The sequence below is a fragment of the Ambystoma mexicanum genome, chromosome 2q (genome assembly GCF_040938575.1).
Source record: "Ambystoma mexicanum isolate Mex_15411 chromosome 2q, UKY_AmexF1_1, whole genome shotgun sequence".
In the NCBI taxonomy this organism is placed as follows: Eukaryota; Metazoa; Chordata; class Amphibia; order Caudata; family Ambystomatidae; genus Ambystoma; species Ambystoma mexicanum.
In genome coordinates this window covers 1,404,354,542-1,404,380,977 of record NC_090924.1, presented here as the reverse complement: position 1 = coordinate 1,404,380,977, position 26,436 = coordinate 1,404,354,542, and the positions used below count along the sequence as shown (strand labels likewise).

Below are 26,436 nucleotides of genomic sequence, written 5' to 3'. Positions count from 1 at the left end.
AGGAAAATGAAGTACAGTCATTGTGCCACTTGCAAACGTGACGCTATGTTCCCCTGAATTTGAGAAGGCCGATTTGAAGGGTGATGATCCTGGTTAGGGGTGGTGGGTAGAGGGAGTGAATGATTGAGTTGATTAGTGATCCTCTTAAAGAGAAGGGGGACCCCGGGGGGAACGCGAAGCGTTTCCCCCCGGGGAGTTTTTGGCGCTGCACACGGCCAGCGAGTGGCCGTGGGAGGCAGAGCGCCTCCCGGGGTATTTAAGGGGCTCAGGGAAGGTTCGGGAGCCAGGCAACGGTTAGGACTTGAAGATTGTTGTCAGTCCAGGTCGCCTGCTCCCGAGCCTTCCCTGAGATAGCCAGGCCTAGTTGTGTGGGCGAGCGTAGTCCGGTGAGGTAGGGTTTAGTGGGATTGGTTTATATAAAAAAATAAAAAAAAAAAATACAAAAAGAAATTATTTATTTTCATTCAGGGGTGCTGTAAATAAGACACCCCTGTTTTCTTACCTGCGTGTGGGGGCGGGTCGCGGGCGGGAGCGTTTTCTGTGTGTTCAGGGGACGAGCGGGCGTCTCTGCGCGGCTTGGAGGGGGTGTAGGAATTAGGATTTTATTTTTATCTGTGTTGGGAGGGAGCGGGTTTTACCGCGGGTTTATATTTCCTCAGGACCCAGCGTTCTGCTGAGGTTTGGGACGTCGGTTTCTTTTCCTGGAGCGGCGCGCGTTGCGTTCTCCTGAGGAGAGGCACGGCCTTTTCTTAAAGGGACCGTGTCTTAATTTTAAGACGGTGCTTTAGGGTCGTGTATCAAGCAGGGGGCAGTGTAAAAATAAAAAAATCTTATACCTAAGTATATTTTATCTGGGTGTATTTTTGGTGCAAACTTTATACAGGGGTTTCCTTTTGTGAAGTGGTGCTATTTAGACAATTGTTATTAGGGGTTTATTAAAAAAAAAAAAAAAAAACAACTTTAATTTGTTTTTGGGGTAATAATTATTTATTATCCTTATATAGTATTATAAGGTATTTTTAATTCTTTATTATTTCTTTATAGCAATTTATTTTATTGGTTGCTAGTTTACAAGGACATTCCAAGGGTAGGTTCTGGCTCGGGGGCTTAGCTAGTTAGCTTCATAGGGTGGAATATTAGTGCACTCTAAGAGGAGTAGTGCACCATGGTGGGACAGGGAGCTAGTGAGAGGGGTATGGTCGATGCTAGGGCCCTGAGGGAGGCCCTTGAAATTATTAGCCGGGCGTCTAAGGCCCAGCTGGAGGGGGCGGTGTGGGAGGTCACGGGTGCGAAGGAGGTAGGGGGGGCAGGCCGCAGCGCAGAGCCGCGGCTGATGTGGCTCTCACGGCAGTGGTGGCTTGCACCCCCGCGGCGGGGAGAGGGGAGGTATGGGAATCCAGGGGAAGGAGGTTGAGAAGGGAGATAGACAGGAGAGCGTCTGAGGGAGAGATGATTTCGGGTGGGGAGCCACTGAGGGAGGGAGTGAGTAATAGCCCTAGGGAAGATGGGAGTACGCAGATGGAGAGGGCTCTTGGGAACCCGAGCGAGGCGATTGAGGGGTACAGAGGGGGATGGCAGGGCAGAGGGGAGGAGGGGGTAAATACTTGCAGAAGAGTGCAGGAGGGAGAAGGCGGGAGAGGTCCCCATCAATTGAGGAGGTTAGAGTGGGGCGCGGAACGGCCCCCATAGGTAGGAGGATGGAGGGCGCTGCGCAGCCCCCGCTGGTCAGAGTGAGGTTGAGGGTTTTAGTACGGCTCCGCCTCGATCAGCACAAGGAGAGCCTAGAGGGAGCAGCACGGCCCCTAGCAATGAGGATTACAGGGTGGAGGATGGAACGCCTCGCCCGAGAGAAGAGGAACAGGCAGGGGTCCCCCCGGCCCCGCCGAGAAGACGTCAAAGGAGTGACGGGGCGTACGCCCCGGGCTCGCAAGAAGAAGATCGTCTCAACTCGAGCATGAGCTCGCATCAGCAGTGGTATATAAGGGATGATGAAGTTGGATTGGAGGAATATGTGGGGCAGTGGGAGGTAGAAGGTTATAGATCGGCAAGGGAAAGGGGGGAGGAGAAAAGAAGTTTGAGGTGGGATATGGAAAGGCAGGTGCCTGGGGGTAGGGGGTCGGGGAAATTATTGGCTGGGTGAGTCTGTTGACATGTTTTGTCCCCGCAGTAGGAGCCCTCTAAGAAAGGAGATGAGGAGCATCGGGGTGGACGCCAGACCACAGACGGCAGGCGTGGAAAGAGGTGAGCAGGAACGGGAATGGTCATCTGCATGGCAGAGAGGGGTCACGGGAAGGGTGACGGGGAATGATGGGACGAATTTGCATGGGGCAAGGAAAGAAGCTGGTGTGATGGCCATTGGAGCCTTGGGGGTTGAAAAGAGCATGTGCTCAGTGGAGGTCCAAACGGACAAGGCGATGGAGCCACTGGTGCTTGAAGTGCAAGCTGGAAATAAAAAAGAGAATGAAGTGAAAGGAGGAAAAATTGCCGTACATGGGGATAACAAAACCATTGGGGGCACACTTGATGGCAACGACAAGGGAGAAGATTCAGGCGGGGGAATTTGTAGATGTGTTCAAATTGCTGCATAGGGAAGTGAGAGCAAAAGAGGGGTCTAAAGAAGAAGAAAGGGAACTGGCGTCGCGCCCAAGGGTCCCGGTGACTATTGAGAATTGGACGTCGGCATTTATCATTTATGCCAGTGTTTATTGTGAAAAATTTCCAGAGCGTTGCGTGGCTCTGCTCAAATATATGGATGTTATCAGGAAGGCTTTCACGAGTTTTGGGGGTTTTGCATGGGTAAGGTATGATGAGGAATTCAGAGCGAGATTGGCGGAGGACAGTCAGGTGGTCTGGGGGGAGACAGACATGGATCTCTGGTTGCAATGGATGGCTCCAACGAGGCCTGCCCCGACGCTGCACACGGCGAGCGGGCTGCCCGTATCTTTCCGGCCCTTTCTTGGTCGCCCTGCCCATGATGGGGTGGGGGGAGGAGGCAGTAATCAGCAGCGTGCTGGGGGTATAATAAGGACGGTTGCGCAAGGACCCTGTGTAGGTTCAGGCACGAGTGTAGCAAGTGTGGTGGAAAACACCCTCTCACGCAGTGTTTCCAACAGGTGGACAGGGGGAGGGGGGCAGGTAGAGGGGTTGTGGGAAAAAGCTTTTACTCCAATTAAAGTAGGGGTGCTCGAAAAATGGTTGAAATTTTATCCGGACAGAGAAGGGGCGAAGATCTTGAGTGAGGGTTTCTGTCAGGGGTTCAGATTATGGTACCAGGGCCCAAGAGTGCGCAGGTGGGCTGAAAATTTGAAGTCAGCAAGAGAAAATGTTGACGTGGTGAGACATAAATTGACCAAAGAAATAGCGGCAGGAAGGATAGTGGGCCCATTTGATGACCTGCCGGGTTATTTAGTCATATCCCCATTGGGGGTGGTGCCGAAGAAAGCTCCGGGGGAGTTCAGACTGATACATCATTTGTCATGGCCGGAGGGTATGTTAGTTAATGATTTTATTGCCCCGGAAGAGTGTGGAGTTGTGTATGCCAGTGTTGACCAGGCGGTGGAACTGATAAGGAAGGAAGGAAGGGCGAGGGGCCTTCATGGCCAAGTGTGATATCAAGGCGGCTTTCAGGTTATTGCCGGTGCACCCAGAGGATTTTTGGTTGTTGGGTTTGCAGTTTGAGGAAGGCATATACATAGACAAAGCCTTGCCAATGGGGTGCGCAATTTCCTGTGCTTTGTTTGAGTGGTTCAGCTCTTTCTTACAGTGGGTCTTCTCATTCAGTTCGGGTTGGGAGAGTATGCTGCACTATTTGGATGATTTTCTTTTCATTAGCGGGCCAGAAAGAGTGGAGGATTGTAAAAAAATGCTACAGTCGTTTCAGGAGCTGATGGAGGAGCTTGGGGTGCCCTTAGCGGAAGACAAAACAGAGGGGCCGGCAGTGGTATTGACATTTCTAGGAATTGAGCTGGATTCAGTGGCCATGACCTCACGCTTGCCGCACGACAAGGTGAGCAAATTGGTGGTTTTGTTGGAAAAAGTGGTGGCGGCCAAGAAAATGATGCTGGTTGAAATGCAGAGTTTGGTGGGGCATCTGAATTTTGCATGCAAGGTGGTGGCCCCAGGGCGAACATTTTGCAGGAACATGGCAAGGGCTATGGCGGGAGCGAAGTGCCCACATCATCGGATAAGAGTGTCAGGGACAGTGAGGGAGGATTGCAGAATTTGGCTGCGCTTTTTGGAGAGTTTCAACGGAGTGTCAATGTGGTTGCAGGGAGACCCGGTGACTTGGGAAGTACAGATATTTTCTGATGCAGCAGGAGCGGGAGGTTTCGGAGTTTTCTGGGGAGGGAAGTGGTGTGCGGAGAAATGGCCATTGCGGTGGTTGAAGGAAGGAAGGAGTATAGCATTTCTTGATTTTTTTCCACTACTAGTTGCATTGCAGTTGTGGGGGAAAGATTTTCAAAACAAGAAGGTGAATTTTAATGTTGACAATGAATGCGTAGTTCATGTGGTGAACAGGCAGTCAGCTAAGGATCAGAGGGTGGTGAGACTGATGAGAGAATTTGTTCTGCGCTGCATGGAATGGAATGTGGTGTTTAAGGCAACACATGTGCCGGGGAAGGATAATGGCATCGCTGATGCATTATCTCGTTTTCAATGGCAGAAATTCTGTGGATTGGCTCCAGATGCAGAGCAGGAGGGGCAACAGATTCCGGAGGAGCTGTGGAAGATAGGAAGCTGAGAGCGCTTTCACTGGTGGAGGGTTCATTGGCCTCGGCATCTAAGGAGGCATATAGGAGGGCCTGGGAGGATTTTATTAGAGGGGGAGCGTGTAGTTGGAAGGGTAGATGGGACGCGGAAGAGAGGAGGAGAAATTATGTTATGAATTTTCTCCTGAGGTGTATGGACAGGGGGTGGTCAAAGGCAACGATTGCGGGGAAGTTAGCAGGGATTGCTTTCTATGGGAAATGGTTTTCGGGTTTTCAACCAAGTGGGGGGGAAATGGCAAATAGGATGTTGGAAGGATGGGCAAGGGAGAGTAAGAGGGACAAGGATAAGAGGAGGCCGATATCGGCGGAATTGTTGCAGAGGCTCATCGAGGTGGTGGGGGGAGTTTGCTGGTCGGTATGGGAAGGGGAATTGTTTGTGACTTGTTTTACTTGGTTATTTTTTGGGGCTTTCAGGGTTTCTGAGTTGGTAGGGGTAAAAGGGGGGGTAGGAGGACTGCAATGGGAAGATGTTCGAATTACAGAAGAAGGTCTGGACATCAAGATCAGAAGATCCAAGACTGACCAGAAGGGGAGGGGTTCTTGGGTTCTACTGGGTAGGGGGAGTAAGGATTTATGTCCAGTACAGGTAGGAATGGTGTGGAAGGAGCGTTGTGGGGGTAGGAAAGGCTTGGTGTTTCAGCATGAGGATGGATCGCCGGTGGCAGTGGCACATGTGCTGGGGGTATTGAGGAAGGCGTTGGAGGCAGTGGGTGAAAAGGCAGAGGATTTTGGGACTCATTCGTTTAGGATGGGCGCAGCATCTGAAGGCAGTAGGTTGGGCTTTTCCGAAGACACAGTGAAAAGCTTGGGGCGTTGGAGGTCTGGGAAATACAAGGGGTACGTCAGGGATTTTGATAAGGGGAATGTTTGAAGAAAGGAGGGAAAGGATTTTGGGGCGACTGCTTTTATTGTAATGTTTTGACTTGTCAGTGATTTTTAATTTCTTTTTCAGATGCTGCGCGAAAGGAAGGGGAGTTGGCCTAAGTGTGGATTGTTGGCCATTCAATTGTTAAGTGGGCTGGGAAAGAGGCGGAGAAAAGGGTGTTTGGGAGGCAGCTGGGATGCAGCTATAAGGAGGTGGTGGTGAGATGGCACGGTTTGGGTGGTCTGCGCTGGGATCAGCTGCTTCCTATATTAGCAGGGATGAGGGAACGCTATGGGGTTCCAGAGGTGGTGATTATTCACGCGGGAGAGAATGACCTGGTGAAGGATACGGGGGTCTCTCTGCGAAGGAAAATGAAGAGGGATTTAGTTTGGATGAGGGAAATGTGGCCTCAAGCAAAGGTGGTTTGGACCAAGTTGTTGCCGCGGAGAGTTTGGAGGGGGGCGAGAAATGAGGGAGCAATAAAGAGGACTAGGAAAGGGATAAACAGGGAAATGGTTAAGTTTTGTGCCTCGGTGGCGGTAGAAGTGATGGACCACAAAGAAATAACGTATGAAGGGCTCCTTATTTTTAGAGAGGACGGAGTACACTTGTCCATGTATGGGAATAATCATTACCTGGCGGACTTGAGTTCCTGGCTGGGAGACTGGGTAAGAAGTTGGAGGTAGGATAGAGGAGGGGGGGGGGGGGGAGTGGGGCAGAAAGAACTCCTCAGGGGAGGGTTTTTCTGGTGCCGGGGGCATGGCCCCTTTTGATGTGAGGGTAGGGAAGCACAATGGGGAATGACACGGGAAAGGATGGGGTGGCGCTGTTTGCACAAGCAGGTCACCCCGGGGGAACAGGTATTGAGCCTGGAGGGGCATGGCCCCTGGGAGAAAGCGGGATGCCTGGGAAAAGGGCAAGGAGACGGTAGGCTCCAAGGGGTAAGTAGGGAGGAGATAGCTGAGTTATTTATTTAATTGTTGGGAAAATGAAAATGAAAAATGAGAATATTTAATTTAATTGTTTGTTGAAATATTTATTTAGTTTGTTAGGCCATTGGAGCCAGTTAAGCATTTTGAATTGTAAGCTTTGGCCTGTCACATTAAAGCGACCTTTTCCACTTTTAAATGAGTCTGGGTTTTTGTGCAGTAAGCCAAAAGGGGGGGCCCGGGGGGAACGCAAAGCGTTTCCCCCCGGGGAGTTTTTGGCGCTGCACACGGCCAGCGAGTGGCCGTGGGAGGCAGAGCGCCTCCCGGGGTATTTAAGGGGCTCAGGGAAGGTTCGGGAGCCAGGCGACGGTTAGGACTTGAAGATTGTCCCGCCCTCCCACCCCTTCATTTTGGGTTTAGGCCATAGGTCTGTTTCAAGCCTGGGAGAGGGTCCAGGGTACATTTTGTGGGGGTTTTTTTGCTAGAGGTAGGGGTGGTAGTTTTTTGTGACAGGTCGGGGCATGGTGAAGATGTGATGTAAATTTCAGTTGCTGATGTGGCAGGTCAGGCTGGCTGCAGGTCAGAGGAAGGGGGGAGATTGGTGTAGAGGGGAGTATAATGGGGTTGAAGTGGTTCTGGGCGCCGGGGGTATGGCCCCTTTTGATGTGAGGGGAGGGAAGCACAATGGGGAATGACACGGGAAAGGATGGGGTGGCGCTGTTTGCACAAGCAGGTCACCCCGGGGGAACAGGTATTGAGCCTGGAGGGGCATGGCCCCTGGGAGAAAGCGGGACGCCTGGGAAAAGGGCAAGGAGACGGTAGGCTCCAAGGGGTAAGTAGGGAGGAGATAGCTGAGTTATTTATTTAATTGTTGGGAAAATGAAAATGGAGAATGTTTAATTATTTAATTGTTTGTTGAAATATTTATTTACTTTGTTAGGCCATTGGAGCCAGTTAAGCATTTTGAATTGTAAGCTTTGGCCTGTCACATTAAAGCGACCTTTTCCACTTTTAAATGAATCTGGGTTTTTGTGCAGTAAGCCAAAATAGAAAACCTGATTAAAATCAGAGAAGGACTTCTCAAATAACGAGGCATAGGGAAGAGAAAGATATGAAGCTGAACCGACTTTCGGACCGATAGGGGCCAGAGAGGCAGGTATAAGCTTTCATTTAATAAATGATGGGTTGGGCATGGTGGAAGAGGGGGGCGGGGGAAGAACAGAAATGCTAAAGTGGATAACGGAGCGATCAGATGGTGCGGGATCAATAGTGAGATTAGACGAGGGAAGAGAAGGAGAGGCGGACAAAGTTGCAAGACTTACCTTGAGAAGGAGTGACCGCTTGTGGAGGGAGTAAGGGAGAGGTCAGAGAGGAGGGAGCATCAGGTTGGAAAGGAGCAGAGGAGTAGGGGGAAGATCAGAGATGGAGTTGAGAGGACCTGGATGCTTATAGATCGGAAGGATAGCGAAAGGGGCGGGTGAAAGTGTTGTGGGCCAGTGATCTCCAAGATCAGAAGGAAAGCGAGAGGGGAGGGTGGAAGGGTTGTGGCCCAGTAATCTCAAAGATGAGGATTGTGAGAGGGGCGGGTGGAAGGGCTGTCGTGCAGTGATCTAAAAGGGCAGTGGTAGAATGATGGAGGGATGGTGGGCAGAGGGATTCTTCTGCCTCTTTTGTATGTACGGGAGGAGTGGTTAAAGGTGGGGGTGTAGATGTGCAAACCAGAGGAATCATAGGGGATGATACAGGTTGTGGGTATGCCCAAGACCGCGAGTGGGGGTAGTGAATGTGAACATGATTTGCGAGGAAGGTTTTGTTGCAGATTAGGAATCCCATGCCCATGTGCGATAGCAGTGGGAGAGGGCAGGTGGAAAGAGGATTAGCAACAGGCCATGTAAGAGTCAACAACATCGACGCCTCATTCACAACAACGCTGAAGCAAGCCCCCCCCCCCCCCCCCCCCCGAATAATCATCAGGTCTACCATCCAGGATGCAATAAACACATTGGGGAATCTGGAAAGATCAAAGAGCCTGGACACCATCCCTTAGGACTTTCCACCCACTTGCAGCTGTGAGCATCAAATCACTGAAGCCAAATGCCAAGGCAACAGCAACCCTCAGCCACATTGGTTCTGACTGCTTGACTCACTCAGCACGCTCTGCGTCCACGGGCTTGTCCTACCAGAGAAGCGAGTCTTCTCGGCTCCTTACCCTGCAGTTACAGATGAAGTGCCTCTCTGCAACCTAATAACGGACAGCATTTCACATCTGCTATGGCTCTGTGACGGTCCTAGCTGACGACCTCCCAGACAATTACAAGTTGGACTCTAGGAAGAGGAATAAAAGGCAAAGGCCTGCCAAGGGTGCACTAAGCATCATCAGATCAGCTCCACAAAGCAATCGCAGAAAGCACTAAGCCGTATGCCAGATCATGGGGCGCCTTCCAGCAGAGTATCGGGGAGAGCTTTCTCTAATCTTGCGGGCTAATTCTGATGCATGGGGTTCTCTTCAAAACAAAGTAATCAAGAAAATATGCCTGATGACGTCGAAAGAGGCTTGTTGATGGGCTGGAGGAACTAATTTTGTTCAATACATTCTGTTTCATTTACATTATCCTGAACATCAGCAAGAGAAGAGGGATACCTTTAAAGATCAAGTGTCTGTCCCCCATGAGTCCCATCCATACAACTGAATACAATATCCGTGAGCATGTACTATTTGAATTGATATTTCTTTATTTTGCCTCAGTTTCCACAATTCTTTAATTCCTTACTTTTTCCTGTCTTCCTTCTGCCATCTTTCCTTCACGCTCTTTTTTCTTCCTTATGTTGGCCTTTCTTCCTCTCATCCATTTTCATGTCTATGAATTTCCTTCTTTCTTTGCATCTCACTTTCATTTCTTCATTTCTCTCCTTTCAGTCTGATTTCTTTTGCCATCCTCGGCTTTCTCACATCTTGGAGTACAGTCTTGTTTGTCGAGTTAGACTCTCACACCTTAAAGGGCAACCCCTCTCAGTGGGTGTGAATTTCACACCTTGGATTCTTGCAGCACAGACTCCACAAATCACAAGTGGATCTCGCTCGTAGGAGTGAATGCAATGTCACTCAATAAGTGGGAGTCTCACACCCTGGAGGAAAGCTGACTGCATGGAGCCCCAAATACCAGCTGTATAGCCAAATCCATAATCACTCTAGTTCATTCCTTTCCTCCACCTTTTGTTTCGACTATTCAGGGAAAGGAACACCCGATTTATTTGTAGACAAACGAACAGGGGTTCATTGCATTTTGTGGTTAATAAGAATCGGGGCCATTTTGGATAAGTACTTTTTATTTGAAGACCCAACACATGAGCTATCCCTGGGTTTCTCAGCCCTACTCTAGAGGAAAGAAAGGGCTTCTAAAACAGCGCTCCCCAGGATGTCCTACAAAATAATCAAAGTCCGCCGTCCAGAAACTTGTGCAAGCCCGATTTGGGTCCCTCTATTATAGACAGAAAAAGAGCTTAACGTTAAAAAATACAATGAGGGCATTTGCCAAACAAACGAATGGTGGCTGGTTACCAACACCACAGTGATATTTCTTAGAAATGGGGTTCCTTGCCCCCTCGCACAGTTCCAGAAAAATTGAACCAAATGTTTCTTCCACCTTTGCCTTCTCAGGTTACGTCTCAGTCTTTGATTCATTTATTTCTACCTAGATACCAGAGACTGCCTCAGGCACAGGTCTTCTTCCACCCCTGGGAATACCATGGTTCGTAAGTCCACACCAAGCACTCTGCTTGGGTTCCTCAAATGGGGAATCACCTCTTATTTTCTCCAGTTAGTCATCCCTCTCTGGGTTCTCAGGTTTCAGTCTGCCTTGGTGTTTGGTTTCCCTTGCCCCTTCTTGTGGTTCAGGTTTCCTCATTCCTCCCCCCCCTGCAGTCTAGCTTGTCGCACGCCCTGGTGCCCGGTTTCCCTCACCCAGTCCTGGGGTCCAGTTTCCCTCACCCTGCCCAGTTTCCCTCACCTCGCCCTAGGGTCCAGTTTCCCTCACCTCACCCTGGGGTCCAGTTTCCCTCACCCCACCCCGGGGTCCAGTTTCCCTCACCCCACCCTGGTGCCCAGTTTCCCTCACCTCGCCCTGGGGTCCAGTTTCCCTCACCTCGCCCTGGGGTCCAGTTTCCCTCACCCCACCCTGGTGCCCAGTTTCCCTCGATTCGCCCTGGGGTCCAGTTTCCCTCACCTCGCCCTGGGGTCCTGTTTCCCTCACCCTGCCCAGTTTCCCTCACCTCGCCCTGGGGCCCAGTTTCCCTCACCTCGCCCTGGGGTCCAGTTTCCCTCACCTCGCCCTGGGGTCCAGTTTCCCTCACCTCGCCCTGGGGTCCAGTTTCCCTCACCTCGCCCTGGGGTCCAGTTTCCCTCACCTCGCCCTGGGGTCCAGTTTCCCTCACCCCACCCTGGGGTCCAGTTTCCCTCACCCCACCCTGGTGCCCAGTTTCCCTCGACTCGCCCTAGGGTCCAGTTTCCCTCACCTCGCCCTGGGGTCCAGTTTCCCTCACCTTTTGTCTTGTTTCTCTCGCCCCCACTATGTGATCTGTTTTCACTCGCCCCCACCTTGGGGTCCGGTTTCTCTCGCCCCCACCTTGGGGTCCGGTATGGCCTTTCGGCACTCCTCCAGGGTCCCTTGAGTGACCATATACCTTCGGTCTCTGTGTGGTGCTCCTCCGGGTAGGCGTACACAAAGGCAGATGCCGGTTCTCCCATCCGGCTTCATCTGGGTGTTATCCGCATCTGCTAGAGCCGGCTCTCCCTTCCTGCCGACTTCGCATTGGTTCCTCATCATGTCGCTCCTCCACCACTCAGATGGTTCTCACTGCTCCAAAGTCCCCTGGGCCGCTCGTCTCTGGTTCATGTATTGGGATGGATGCTCATTTGGCAGGCCTGACAGTGGTTTGATCCGCTACTCTGGGCCTGTGCTTGCTTCTTCATGCCACACCTCCCAGGTGAAGTCTTTACTCTTCTGCAGCTCTGCCTTCCTCTCGTGTTCCAAGGCTGATTGGGTCATTAGCCTCCATCCAAAGAGTGGGCGGGGCCATCTCCAGAGCTCCCTTCTGAGGGGAGGATGGTGCACGAAAAGGATTAGAAACCAGGCCCGACATTTATGTAGCAAGTTGTAAGTTATTAGACAGCTTAACTCCCATATAACCAACCAATTTATTAGGCTTTTGAGAACAGGGAGGATAACGTATATCCCAGGTTAGGGAGGGGGCGATCACCCCTAGTGGGACCCCACTTTCCCTGTCCCCGAGGGGGTGTTATGCTAAGCGGGGAAACGGAAGCACGTGCATGGGGCCGCACAGACATACTACTCCAGCCCATTTGCGAGCCTGCACAGAGGTCAACACGCAGAGGTGCGCATTCATGTTGCTGCTCTCACTGTGGCTCCTGAATGGGTTTAAAAGGAAAGCGCGTGCTCTTGATAGTCTGAACAGGACATTTGCATAAAAGAAGGGAAAAAGTCAAAGAGAGCCATACATCTGTGGCAATGACCACCCAATATCACATATGAATGGCGAGGAGACCATTCTAGCAAAGGCCTGCTCAGCTAGACTGGAGCAGTACCGTATGAAAATCATGCTATGGATGCCCCCAGGCAGATATAGAGAGGACAATGCATAGACTCTTTCCAACACACTTGCAGGAAACGCATCCCATCTCCACGCGGTGAACATAAAGAGACATTTGCCTGAGTAACGGGATACTTCTGGAAGTCAGTGCTCGAAAAAAAAAAGAGAATGTAGTCCAAGGTTTTGCAATGGGATTTTGGCACGTATGAGTGAACAGAAGCTCGACCAATGAGAACTAGTGGTTCATTTAAAGCGGGCTACAAAAACAGCGCGGCCACTGGCGAGGTTGCTATTCGATCTGTCATTTAAATCATTGGTTAGGGGCTGAAGACAGAACAGATGCTATGAAGGCTACGAACCTGGCGGCTAACAGTGGAAGTCATTACCTTATGCTGATGACGTGCTGCCATTAGTCAAGCTGGATACTTGAGGTTATGCGGGAAACATAAAAGGCTGGTCAGGTCGCAGGATGTACCATTTCAAATGCCTCGATGACATTGAGAACGGGCAGAGCAGAAAACGACTTGTGCAATTGGCAAGCGCTAGCAGCGCCGGGTGAATAGTCTGCCAGGTTCTTCATTTCCTGCGCAATCAAGCTCAGTTCTGTAGCCTACAGCAGCCTCGCTAGCTGGACACCAGTAGATCGCAGGGGCCATTTGTGCCTCACCAGACCAACAAGCATAGCTATGTGACATTAACTCTGCGTCATCGAGTAACGGGTTATTTGTGGGGGCAAAGTGTTTTAGATCACATTGGATTTATGGCCCACCAAGCAATAGCTCCTCTGTCTGCGGCAGGTAGACCCTGCTAAATGGGCGAGTTGCTTCCAGCTCCGGGTAAAGCACCCTCTCTATGCAAGGCAAGGAGCTTCTGCCCAGAGGGTTTATTCTGCCAGCTTCCAGCCTATTCCAAGCTAGTCATTTCTTCCAGAAGATCCTTGCAGAGACCACGACCTGGGTATAAGTGGAATCATGAAGCCGCATGGAGCGTAAAGAGGAGACGGCAAATGCAGAAGAAAATGAGCAATCAGGAATATATACATAGATTTCATTTATTGAACATTTGTATGCCATCTACACAGCAGAAAGTGTTTCAAGGCGCAACAAGACTAAAAGGGGGGGGGTTAACAGAGGAGGATAAAAACAATAAACGGTCCTACTACGCCATGTAACATTTGGATTGTGCAAATGCAGCTTACAGGAGGTGCAGTGGGGGGAGGGGTGTGGCCAGTGCAAGGTAAGGGGATGGGGGGGGGTGTAGCAGGGAAGGGGCCCTAGGGGCTAGTTAAGTGCTAGGGGGGACCTGGACGGCAAGTGCTATGGGGAATGGGAAGAGGGTCAAGTAGTGCGAAGGGGGTTGGAGGGGGGGTGGACCAGACTCAGTATTCTGATCAGGCAGGGTGCCCGAAGGAAAGTGCTGGTATGGGAGGGTGCTGAGGCAGACTGGTACGAGGGAGGGCCTAGACCCTATATGACTCAGAAGGGACCAGGCAGCCCGACATATGGGGGGCATTAGCAAGGAAGGAGGAGAGAGGAGAACAGAAAGGTCTTGAGAAGCTTCCGGATCTTAAGGAGATCTGGCTCAAGTCAGAGAGGCGAGGAGGCTGTTCTAGAGGGAGGCTCCTGCTGAAGAAAGATCTACCCCCACTCACTGCTTGGAGAAACGTCTGACCTGCAGAGAGTTAGAGCTAGAGGACTGGGGCTCTAGCAGAACAGTATTTAGTGAAAGAAAGTTGAAGGCAGTGCGATCCCAGGCCCCAGAAAGCCTTGTGGATGGTGCAGAGGGTCTTGAATTTGATCCTTGCATTCACTGGGAGCCAGTGGAGAGCTTTTAGGGCTGGAGAGATGCAGTCCCTGGACTTGAGGCCAAGGATAGGTCTCGCATTCCTATTCTGGATTAGTTGAAGAGGGTGAAGGGGGGAAAGAAGAAGATTAAGGAAGAGGCTGTTATAGTAGTCCAGCCTGGGGAGAACCAGAGCTCTGGAGACATTGAGTTTCTGGGGGACGGTGAGGAAAGTGAGAATGCCTCTGAGGAGGTGAAGCTGAAAGTGGGCCTTCTTGGGAAGGTCAGCAATATGAGGTGAGAAGGAGAGAGAAGAGTCGAAGATGACCCTCAGGTTATTTGCCTCATAAGCGGGTTATGGAATGAGGCCGATGGAGGGGAATGAAGGGGGAGGGGAGTACCAATGCGAAGGATCTCAGCCTTACTGGCATGAAGACAGATCTTTAGCAGCGCACCATGCCTGAATAGCAGTCATACAAATCATGAATGAGAGCAGAAGGAGCAAAGGTAGAGGAGGGAAGCTTAAAATGATTGAGTGTCATCCGCATAACACTGGAAGTGAGGAGAGAAAGTGGAAATCAGGTGTGCAAGAGGAGCAGGGTAAATGTTGAAAAGCCACAGTGACAAAGTAGAACCCTGAGGGACGCTGCAGGCAGAGTGAGGAAGAGGAGAGAAAAGGGCCCATTTGAACCTGGGAGGGCCCATTTGAAAACCAAAAGGTCAGCCAAGCAAGCACCCAGTCTGTGATGCCCAGAGTATCACAGAGTCAGTTAAGGAGGGTGGCATGATTGACTGTGTCGAAGGCAGAGGATAGATCAAGGAGGATGAGAACAGAGGGAGAGTTGGAGTTGAGCTTTGAATAGGTGTTCGGGAGAGCAGTTTCCATGCCTCAAGCTGCTCTGAAGCCAGACTGGTGGTCGTGAAGACAACCAACAGATTCAGTGTGGTGGATTAGTTGGGAGATAACCAACTTTTCCAAACTTCTGCCTAAGAAAGGGGTAGTGGAGAAGGGGTGGTAGTTCAACGGGCAGGAAGGGTCTGCAGACAGCTGTTTAGGAGGGGATGCACAAGGGAGTGCTTAAGAGGTGGTGGCAAATTAGTGATTGCCGAACTCAGCCAGAGAGGGAGCGAAGCTGGCAATATTGTCCTTGATAGCTTTAGAGGAGCAGGGAAGCAGCTGTTTGGAGGAGACCTATAGAGCAAACAGCCTTGGTGACCTCATCCGGTGCTATGGGAGAGGAGGAGTGTAGTAGGGATGGAGAGAGTAGGCCATGGTAGGTGTACGTGCAGGCGGAGGCGGTTAGAGGAGAGGGAGGACAGGATGTCCTGAGTTTTTGTTGAGAAGTGGAAGGCCAAAGCCATGCAGAAGGCCTGGGAAGGAAGAGAAGTGGAACCTGCAGTAGGATTGGCAAGTTCCTTTCAGATTTTGAACAGTTCAGCCGCGTTATTGGAGGCCTCAGAGATGCAGGCTTGGATATGAGCCTGATTCTTGGACTGGATGGAAAGTCTGATGCCTTTGGAGCAGGCGACAGACCAGTTTGTCAGAACTTGTGCACAAAGCCAGCCACTTCCGTTCCGCAACTCTGCACTTGCTTTTCAGCAAGGATAGGTCGAAATCATATCAACTGTTGCACTTCAAGGTAGGCTTCACACAGAAACTCGTGTCAGGGGCAAGGATGTAAAGGGTGTTGGAGATGGAGAAGTGAAGGTCAGCAAAGACGGAGTCCGAATGAGAATCAATAGCAGGGGTTGAGGGGGGAATAAATGAGGCGGCAATGGCAGCTATTGATACTTGCGCGCGCGCGTGGTCACACTTCAGAAGTCAAAAAGTAATATGTTCAACACAAATATGTTTAATCTAGGTTAATCCTAAAATTGTCAAGAAAAAAAAAAATACAGGTAGGATGATCCCTTTACAGAAACGCAACAGAATTGGAAATCTTCAGCAGTGTACAACTATGAAGCTGCTAAAGAGCAGAGTCTGTCAAGCTCACCAATTATTCAAAAGGTTGCAGTGTTGCATCACTGGATATCCTGTAAGAGAGAGATATAGATATAGATATATATATATATATATTCAGTTCAAGTTCTCACATGCATGTACTTAGTTTTAAGGTTAATTCGCTATGTGGTCACATCTTTCCTCTCTCATCAGCTTAGACAAACAGATGAATGTTTCTTTCCCGGTCAGATCCTTTTTGTCGCTTAAGCGTCCAGGCCAATCATTTTGAAGAAACCCACCACTGCGATGAGCCAATTAGTCTTTTCCCCGCTTATTAAGCGAGCCCACCGTACCTGTTCATCATAAACATAAGTTTTTAAGCAGGTGGCCTAGCCATATCGATCTTTCTTTTGAGAGGCCTGTACAGGATAGAAGGAGATACCTTCTTGTCTCAATTTGATTTTCTTGGGTGCAGAAGCAGCATTTGTTTGAGACCGCCTGTCGCTTAATCATTAAGATCTTGTTTGTGCTGATTAAGCTCAAGGGAATTATGATAGGATATGATATTTTATTTATATCGCGCCCATACACAGGTGTTTCAGAGCGCAACGAGGGGGAGCAGGGGAGAAAACAAAAACAAAAAAGATCTTCCTAGGCCCAGTGACATTGAGACCGCACAAGTGCATGGGAAGGGAAAGGGGGGAAAAGTGCAAAGGAAAAAGGGGGCGGGGGGGCAAAGAAGTGCAAGGTATAGGAAAAATATAAGTTGGTGGATAAAATAAGTGAATAAATAATGTGATAAGAGCAGTGATAGGTGCAGCCAGTGAGGGGAGAAGTGCAGGGCAAGTCAGATAGGATAACATCTGATAAGTGCAGGAGAGGAATGGGGGGGCCTGTAAGGATACAGATAACAGGTCCCAGTGCAAGGGTGGCCAAGAGGCAGTGCCGGAGGATGCCCAGGAGGGCAGGTAGCCGAGTCAGGGGGGCCCCGTTGGCAGGTGAGGCAGTGCTGAGAAGAGAAGGCAGATCAACAGGGGAGGAGAGTGGCAAAGGCAGATGCGAAGAGGAAGGTTTTAAGGAGCTTCTGGAATCGTAGATGGTTTTCCTCCAGTTTCAGGGTGGCAGGGAGGCCGTTGCAAAGGGAGGCGCCGGCCGAAGACAGATCTGCCACCTGCATGTTTCTTAAAGAAGCGGCAGACCCTCAGGGAGTTAGAAGTAGAGGAGCGAAGGGCTCGAGAAGGGAGGTATTTACGGATGGACAGTTGAAGGTATTTTGGACCCCGGCCCCAGAAAGCCTTGTGGACAATGCAAAGGGTTTTAAATTTAATCCTTGCATCCACTGGGAGCCAATGGAGGGATTTCAGTGCTGGAGAGATACAATCCCGGGGCTTGAGGCCAAGGACAAGTCTCGCAGTTCTGTTCTGGATTAGCTGTAGTGGTCGGAGGGTGGAGGCAGGTAGCTTCAGAAAGAGGCTGTTGCAGTAGTCCAGCTTAGAGAGAATAAGAGCTTGGGAGACGGTGAGTTTCTGTGGGAAGGAGAGGGAGGGAAAGGTACCTCTGAGCAGGTGTAGTAAGAAGTTAGATTTTTTTGAGATTTCAGAGATGTGTGAGGAGAAGGCTAGTGTGGAATAAAAGATGACCCGAGGTTCTTTGCTTCGCAGGTAGGGGGGCCAAGGGAGGCAGGCCAGAGAGTAAGGGGGAAGGAAGGAGAGGGTGTGCCGATGAGGAGGATCTCAGTTTTATTTGCTTTTAAACAGAGATCGTTGGCGGCACACCAGTTTTGAATGGCGGTTAGACAGTCAGAGATGAGGGAGGGAGAGGAAGTGGCAGAGGGAAGCCTGAAAATGAGTTGTGTGTCGTCAGCATAGTATTGGAAGTTGGAGCAGAAGATGGAAATGCAGTAGGCAAGGGTTGCCAAGTATTGGTTGAAGAGCCAGGGCGAGAGGTTAGACCCCTGGGGAACACCACAGGTAGAGAGGTAGATAAGAGGAGGGGAAGGATCCAAATTGCACCTGGGAGGGTCGATCAGAGAGAAAGGAGGTAAACCAAGCCAGAACCCGATCAGTGATGCCAAGGTTGTCACAGAGACGGTTGAGCAGGATGGTGCAGTTGACCGTATCGAAGGCGGAGGAGAGATCAAGTAAGATAAGGACAGAGGGAGTGTTAGAGTCAAGGTTGGATAGCAGATCTTCACGGATGTTCAGGAGAGCAGTTTCCGTGCTACTGGCAGCTCTGAAGCCAGATTGGTGGTCATGGAGTGAGCCGACAGAGTCAGAAAGAAGGTTGAGATGAGGAATTGCAAGCATTTCCAGGAGCTTACCCAGAAAGGGGGTGATGGAAATGGGGCGATAATTAGCTGGACAGGAGAGATCAGCTGAGGGTTTTCTTGAGTAGAGGATGCACAGTGGAGTGTTTCAGAGAGGAGGGGAAAGACCCAGAGACAAAGGAGAGGTTGCAGAAGTCTGCAAGGGCAGGTGCAAGGGTGTCAATATGGTCCTTCATGGTTTTAGAGAAACAGGGATGAACCTGTTTTGATGAGGCTTTCATTGATCAGACTTGTCTGGCAACCTCATCTGGGGAGAAAAGAGGAATGGAGGAGAAAGAGGGGCGAGGGGAATCAGAGGGAGGATCAGCAGGCAGAGGAGGGAAGGGGAGGGGAGAAGGAGAGGAGGAGAGTGTGGACAGGATGTCCTTGGTTTTACAGATGAAGTTTGAGGCAAGGTCATTGCAAAGGGCCCGAGAGGCGAGAGGAGAGGTGGATACTGCGCCAGGGTTGACCAGCTCCTTGCCGATTTTAAAGAGTTCGGCCGAGTTGTTAGAGGCTGCAGAAACACAGGCTTGAATATGAGCTCGCTTCTTGGTTCGTACAGAGAAGCGATATTGCCTTTGGAGCAGGCGACAGGCCAGTTTGGCAGGGGATGAGCAAGAGGCCCTCCATTTCCTCTCAGCCGCCCTACACTTACGTTTAAGTGAAGATAGGTCGGAGTCAAACCAAGTGTTGCACTTAGCTTTGGGCTTAAGGCGGATCCTCGTGACGGGGGCAAGGGCGTCCAAGGTGGCAGTAATAGAGGAGTACAGCAGGGAAAGAGCTGAGTCAGGGTTAGAGTCAGCCAAAGTGGAGGAGGGGGTGAGAAGGAGGCAGCAAAAGCTTCGACTGACACACGCTTCATGGGTCGGATGTCCGAGAAGGTGGGTGGCAGTCTTGGAGAAGTCTTGGCTGGAGGGGAGGAGATGGGGAGAAAAGAGGATAGAAGGGAGTGATCGCTCCAGGAGAGAGGAGTGATGAGGGGGGTAGCAAGGGGGAGGCCAGAGGCGATCAAGACATCAAGTGTATGGCCATCAGAGTGAGTAGGGCTGGAGGGAAGGCTAGAGAGGGAGAGAGAATCGCAGAGGTCACGGAAGAGTGTAGATGGAGAAGTGGGAGAATCAAGAAGGATGTTAAGATCACCGAGGAGGACGAGTTGAGAGGTAGAGGCCAAGAGGGCTGAGGAGAGGTCAGCCCACTCGGAGAGAAAAGCGGTGACTTGGCCAGGGGGCCGGTAGAGAGTAGCGATAGTGAGGGAGTGGCTGGGAGAGAGAGAGAGCGCCTACAGACGAGGCATTCGAAAGAGGAATAAGTCTGAGTGGGGATGACAGAAGTAGCAATCCACTCAGGGAAGATCAGAGCAACACCCCATCCAGGCCGCATTTTCTGGCCACGACTCATGAAACTTACTCTTAGAGCCTTATCTGGGAGTTTCACGAGGTATGGTATGATCTTGTTTACTTTTTTTGGATTATGAGGCAAAGCCTTTGTCAGGCTGCATTCAGAGTCTCTATCCAATCCATTTCTAGCATCTTTTTATTGACTTCCACTGGATTGGAGAGGAGTTCCTCTTCTTAACTTCCATTTTTTCCAATAAGCTCCTGTTCTTTGATCTCCATATTGTGAGCATTTGGTTTTTTTGTTCAACATTTCTCTGTTGATTATATCCAGAATTTATTTCAAAGCCAGTTGAATGATCTTCCTGTACAACATCAGTCCGTTTCTTTCAACAGTTGCTTTCAGGGAGGTCAAACTCACTTCACGTCGAATCAATAACATAGGAGTCGACTGTGGCAATGACAGCTCTCGTCGCCAAAAAGAAACCCTCTAGCTTGATCCATATGAGTCTGGAAGTGATGGCATCGCTTCAGTTCTGAAAACTATACTTGGTATCACCTTTGATCTGAATAATTTCAGGATTGGCATTAATGAGAAGCGTCCAAACTTTCTGTTCATGATTTTTGTTTGGACTATTAAGGTTCTCATCTTTGCTCGTAAATTGTCGTGTATTGGTGTTTCAGCCCTTTTTTTCTAAACATTACCTTCGTTTATGTTTCGTTGAGCTCAAAGTTATCCCTCAGGTAGTCCTTCAGATTATCCATCTTTCTTTGTAACCCGACAGGGGTTTGATCTAACAATATTATGTTGTCCGCACAGAGGATTCTTGGGATTTTTGTATTTTCCAATGATGGATGGAAGGCTCAAATTAATTCCCGATAGTCCCTATAGTTAGCGATGTGTGAGTTCTGTAAATCTGGCACTAAATGGCATCCTTGCTTCACCCAAGGCGCTGTTACAATCTTATCTGATAACATGCCGGCTTGGTTTAGTTTTACTCTCATCGAGGTCTGAGAGTACAAAGCCTGGATTGAGCTTGGGCACCTTCGATGAATCAGTTTTTGCCATAAGATTTCTCTATTCACCCAGTCGAAAGCTTGCACCAAGTCCACAAAGATTAAGCATGTTCGTGTTTTGCCTTCCTGTGCTTTTGCCTTCAGAGCACTTATTAGAAGAATGTTTGCTGAAGTTCCCAGTCCACAAACGAAGCCCGCCTGTAGTAGATCATAATTATCGGAGGCAAAAATCCACTCTTGAAAGCCCTCCAGGCCTAAGGAACCAACAATTTTGCCGAGGGTATCCAATAGAGCGATTGGTCAATATTGCCTTGGGTCATTCTTGTCTCCTTTTTTAAAAAGATTGGCACTATGTTGGCGTTTTTCCATGTTGAGGGAATTGCGCTGCAGTCTACGCAATCCTGGAATATAATCGCTTATCAGGGATGCCCCGGCTTTCGGGTACTGTTTCAGGTTGTAATTAGTTATGCCATTTGGACCCTGTGCTCGTGAGTTGTTTAGTTTTCTAATCTTGTCTTCGATTGTCTTCTTGTCACTGGCAATATTTCAGCGCACTTTAACAGATGGCGTTTCAAGGGGGCATTTGTTTCCAAAAAATGTATATTGTTACTTGAAGTGTGAAATCCATGCTTGTTCAGCCACATTGTTATCAAGTGTTAATTCCATTGAGCCTGGCTCAATAAGTGTCCACAAGGCCCTTGAGATTTTGCCACTCAGAATACGCAGCATTGCTTCCGAGTCTGCTTGGTATAAATGTACTCTTTGCTGCCGTATCCATGCTTTGTAGTTTTTTTCCATCCTCTTTTGCTTTAGTTAATAATGGATTTTTTGTTTTTTTCGCCAAACGTTTGCTTTGTTTTACCATTCACCTTTTAGCTACTAACAGTTTGTTGTACACGTGGAGCTTTGGTTTTAATATGTCAGATCTCTGCAGTTAATTAACTGTGTATTTTGAGGAAGGGCTGGTAGGCAAAACTTCTATGCCTCTTTTTCCGCCACTTTTCCTTTGTTTCGCGATATTCAGATGTCAAGGAGACAATTTCTTTTAGTCTAAGGCGTGTATTCCCCTTACAAGGCTCCAGATTATTAAGCATGCTTTCCCTGTTCAGGTGTGTGACTTTCCAGTGGGTTGCTAGAAGGTTAGGGTCGCTGTTTAAGGTTCTCACAACTTCAAAGTCTTCGATTTGCTCCAGCAATTTTCTTGAGACGCTTGTGTGATCTATCATGAGACCCACTCCTTTTCCTTCCAATGTCGGTACTGATGTGTTTGGTTATTTTTTATTTTGTGAAGGTTATGCAGATTGTATGCATCCATCAGCAGATTCCACTTTCGGCCCCAGACATATGAATGCACTCTCGAATGAATTTGTGCCTCCTTTACCCCCTCCATTACGCACACTGCATTTAAGTCACCCGTACTTATTGTGTGATCGATTTTGCGGGAGGCGTTAGCTTCTTCAAGGGTGTCTTCTATGGCGTGTAAGTATTTGTCATCGTCAGTTCTGGCCGGGTACTGTATTGTTTAAGGATCTTTTCACATTTAGTTGGTTATTCTTGGTTCTCTTGTCTATTCCACAAAACTGAAACTTCTTATGTATTAGTTCTGTGGCTTGAAGGGTAGAATCTAGCGTTAACCCACTTCCTGGTCTTATGGTGGTTAGGAGCCCTGAAATGGGCCAACAGACCTCCCCAGTTGTTGCTGGTGAGAGTTCCAGGTCATATCCATCGAGGCAAGGCTTTGTGGTTAACCAGGTCTCTTGGAGACAGACAATATCAAAGATGCCCAGACTGACGTCCCAGATCGTGGTTAAAAGTCCAAAGCCTCGGGTATTCCAGGAGCACATTGAATTTTTCCTTGGTGCATCTATTCTTCTGACTTCCACCAAGCCAGGCACCGGTACATCCCTGCTTTTCGGTGTTGGTAGTTTTTCTGGACTATTCAGGTCCAAATGCTCTGCCTTGGGAGCAGTTGTTCCTAGTTTTCCTCTACGTCTGTGCTGATGGTTTCTCGGAAACTCATGCGCTTTGTTTGCCACTTTGTCGTCTTTATTGTTTCTCCCAAAGACATGGCCTCGTGGGAATCTCTCTTTACCTTTTTCGGGGAGTCCACTGTCTCGCCTTTTTGGCGATGATTCGTTGAGGGTCCGTTCATGTGATGGACAGCGTTCACAGTTTCAAAGATACCCCCTCCGACTGGGGTTAGGCGTCCTTACATAGGTTCTTGTGCATCTATACTCTGTGTCCTTTAGTTTTGTATTACTTGGGCTTTCTTGTTGATCTTTTCTGCCCATGTACCTTTCCCTCTCTTGATTCAGTTCAAACTTTTGTCTCTTTGTATCATGGATCTCCTTGATTTCATAACACATCCTTTTGAAGTCCCCTATAGAGTTTCTGAAGAGGCTCCTTACGGTAGTTGCTTCAATATGCAGGTAGGAACACTATTATCTTCCTCCCTTGGTTCAACAATCAAGATGTCCCCCGAGTGTAGTCTTTTCAGGCTTGCAGTTTGTTCGCAAAGTTGTATAACCTTCCTTCGGTTGAGTACTACATCATTTGTTGTGTTGGAAATCGATTGTAGTCTAAAGACACTCTTTTCTTGTTTTCTTTTGTACAACTCCCTTTTTGAGTTTTTTCTCGTGTCTTCGCTTAGTCCGTCAGGTAAGGGGGGGTACCTGCCTACTGAATCTCCCACTCTCTCTGGTGACCTAGAGTTACTCCTGGTTCTCATGCCTCGCTCTGGATTTCTCACTTGGCCTTCTATACTGATCTTTTTCCTCTTTACCTTGGCTTCCGCGGGGGCTCCGCCTCCCCCTTTGTTCCACCTCGGGTCTGGGACGTTCTTCCCTTTTTGGCAGTGGGATTCTTCTTGCTTCCCTTATCCATTTTTTCTTTTAGGTACCATTTTGTTTAGTTCATCCTGCATGCAATCAATTTTTCTTTTTACAGCTGGCATGGCAGTTACCGCTGATTCAGTCTTCAATCGGCTAGACACTTAGCTCCAGTAACTCCTTCATCTGTTCGTTGTCTACAAAGTTCAAGGCCAGTGGTTCAGATCTTGTGGTCTCTTGTTCTAAGCCCCCTTTTTCTTTTATGTTTATTTTCAGTGTTGTCGTTTTTTTTTCCAAGTATCAGCTTGGGTTTTCACAACGGCCTGAGCCGATTCCCCATGCCCTATTCCCTTTGCGATTTCTTTGCTCCATCTGAATACCATCACATCCTTCGCTGTTCCTTGCCCATTTTGTCCGAAGATCCCGTAGGATACCTTGGGCCCTACGTTTGTCTCCTGCAGTGGCTTTCGCAAGGGATTTTACCGGGATAAGGGCTCATTTAGAACCAGAGGCCCTAGATCTCTTGCAATAGTCCCATTCTCCCTTGGTTTCTTTTCTGCAGCTTCCATCTCTTGTGATTTTGGATCTGAGATAATGCCTTCCAATACGAGAGCCGCTCTGCCCGTGGCTTGGGTTGATGCCAATACTTCCGTTTGGGTGCCGGCTGATGTGGCCACTTCGGAGCTCTGTTCAGAGGAATCTCGTACTGGTGTTCGAGCTGAACTTGTTGATGTTACTACTCTGATGCTCTCCTGGTTTTTGGCTTCAATATAACCCTCCAGATGAACAAGTTACTTACCAACGGTAACGTTCTTTCGACTGGATGTTCCTCCCACGTATTCCTCATCTTATGATATTCGTATCCGCCAGCTTTGCTGCTTCGGAAAATAAATTCTCGGCAGAGGGCGCTGTGCACGAGGTCGTGGCGTCGATGTCCCTCAACGGGCTCCGTACCGTGTCGACGTCACCATCAGTATAAGTAGCTTGTACCGCGCCCGTTGGCTTCAGTTCTGTTTTTCCGAGGAAATATTCGATGAACACCCAGGCGTGCCTCATGACTGAAAGATCCTTCGTGTGAGAGAAGTCTAACTAACGTAAACTGTACTATGGGGTAGGATGGGAGGGGTGATGAGGAATAAGTGAGAGGAACATCCAGTCGAAAGAACGTTACAGTTGGTAAGTTACTTGTTCTTCGAATGGATTGGGTCCTCCCACGTATTCCTCATCTTAGGATAGATTCCCATAGCAGTGGTTATTTTGGAGGTGGGAGTATTAATTATTTTTGTCATGGACGGAATGGAGTACCATTTTGGCAAATAAACCTTGATTAGAAGAAGCATCATCTAAGCAATAATGCTTGATGAAGGTATGCATTGATGCCCATGTTGCAGCTGAACAAATATCTGCTGCAGGGACTCCCCTCTTCAGAGCCGCAGAAGTAGCCATCCCCTAGTGGAATGGGCTCGAAGCCCACCCGGTGGGTCTTTTCCCACCAATCTATAGCACTCAATTATAGCCAAAATGATCCAGCGGGATATAGTCTGTTGTGTCACCGCTAGTCCCCATTTATGGCTAGTATAACCTACAAAAAGTTGGTCATCCCGACGCAATTTTGACATTCTTGAAATGTAAAAACGGAGAGCCCTTTTAGGATCCAGTCTATGCAGTCTCTCCTCTTTGCCCAAATGAGGAGGGGGGTATAATGTTGGTAACATGATATTTTGTGACAAGTGAAAGTCAGAAACTACTTTTGGTAAGAAAGAGGGTTTAACCAGGGCCATCTTAAGCACATTGGGGGGCTGGGGCACAGACACCTCTGGATAGAATTGTCTGATATTAGCTGCCTCAGAGACAGCAAAAGTGCTCAAGCATGGATACAGACGACCAATGGGAAGCAAGGATAAAACTACATATACCACAGCATAGAGAGTGGATGACGATTAGAAGATACCAGGAATGTGTCTGTATCCAGACAGACTGAGATTAGAAGCGGGACATGATTTTCAAGCAGTGTTGCCCTTCGAGAGCAAAGAAACAAGTGGCTTTGGTGTGCAATATATCAATGCTCACTATCATTATAGAGGAAGCAACACTATATATAGCCAGTGAACTCAAGATCATACCCCGACAACAAAATCACTGTGAAGGGCTGACAATTTTGGAAGGTTTAGGGACTAGCAATTTTGACAAGTGAGATTAAATGAGATACCCAGGATCACACATTGATTAATAGGTGTAGCTGGGATTCGTACCCACACTTTTTGGTCTTTACCAATGTATTTTCTAGTTTTTACCTTGAACTAAAATAATCCCATTTTACAGAACTGACTTGGAACATATGCAAATCACATAACCCAATATAAACATTTAGAAAAACTAAACGTTATAGAAACATATTATTCAAAATGGGAATGATTTTAGCTTCATTGTCTGCATCATCAAGGAAAGTATATAAATACCAGCATACTAATGGATGTGATCTTAAAAAATATCAGATAGGGTTCTCTTTTCTATTGTAAAGCTTTAAATACACCCTAAACACAGGCTTGGGCAACGGTATTTAAAAAAGTGCAGAAAAACCAAACCCTTTTGTTACATAAGCAGACCTTAAAACATGTTGGTTAGAAGCCTGCAATATTTGGTCTGTCTCTTCGGTCTAGAACTCCTTCCACTCAAATGGCCTACATGATAGGAAAGATCAGGTAAGTGGCCAAACAATGCCACCAGTATGTGAGAAGAAAACCTTTTCATAGAAGGCAGTACAGTACTATCAGTGAAATAAGATTTGTCCGGGATCACTATCGTCTGCTGGCAAAGCCAGGATCCAAACATGAACGCTTTGGTTCCACAGTCTGGAATTTGGATACATAAACACCTCTAACACTTTATTGTCATCCTTGGAGGTGCTTGCCTATGTTTTACAACTCCCCATCTAAACAAACCAATGTCTATACCATCACCATACTGATGCTATGTTACTTTCTATAGCAACCGCTATCTAGTGCAGGTACATTGGTGATGATAACACCTGGAGTGCTTTAGAACAAAGTACATT

At 48.7% G+C, this 26,436-nt stretch overlaps 1 protein-coding gene across 7 annotated transcripts in view; it reads right to left on the bottom strand.

Moving 5' to 3' along the window:
- The window catches only part of TBC1D5 (TBC1 domain family member 5), a 2,783,701-nt gene that overhangs the window by 2,516,217 nt on the left and 241,048 nt on the right, over window positions 1-26,436 (bottom strand). For 3 of the 7 annotated variants that reach the window (XM_069648897.1, XM_069648892.1, XM_069648893.1), the window contains exon 3: window positions 15,947-15,986. The exons of the other annotated variants lie outside the window; for them this stretch is intronic. Coding sequence is in view for 2 of the 3 variants with exons in the window: in XM_069648892.1 (XP_069504993.1) it covers window positions 15,947-15,975 (29 nt within the window). In the remaining variant the exon portion in view is untranslated. The remainder of the gene's footprint in view (window positions 1-15,946; window positions 15,987-26,436) is intronic. 7 annotated transcript variants of the gene reach the window in all.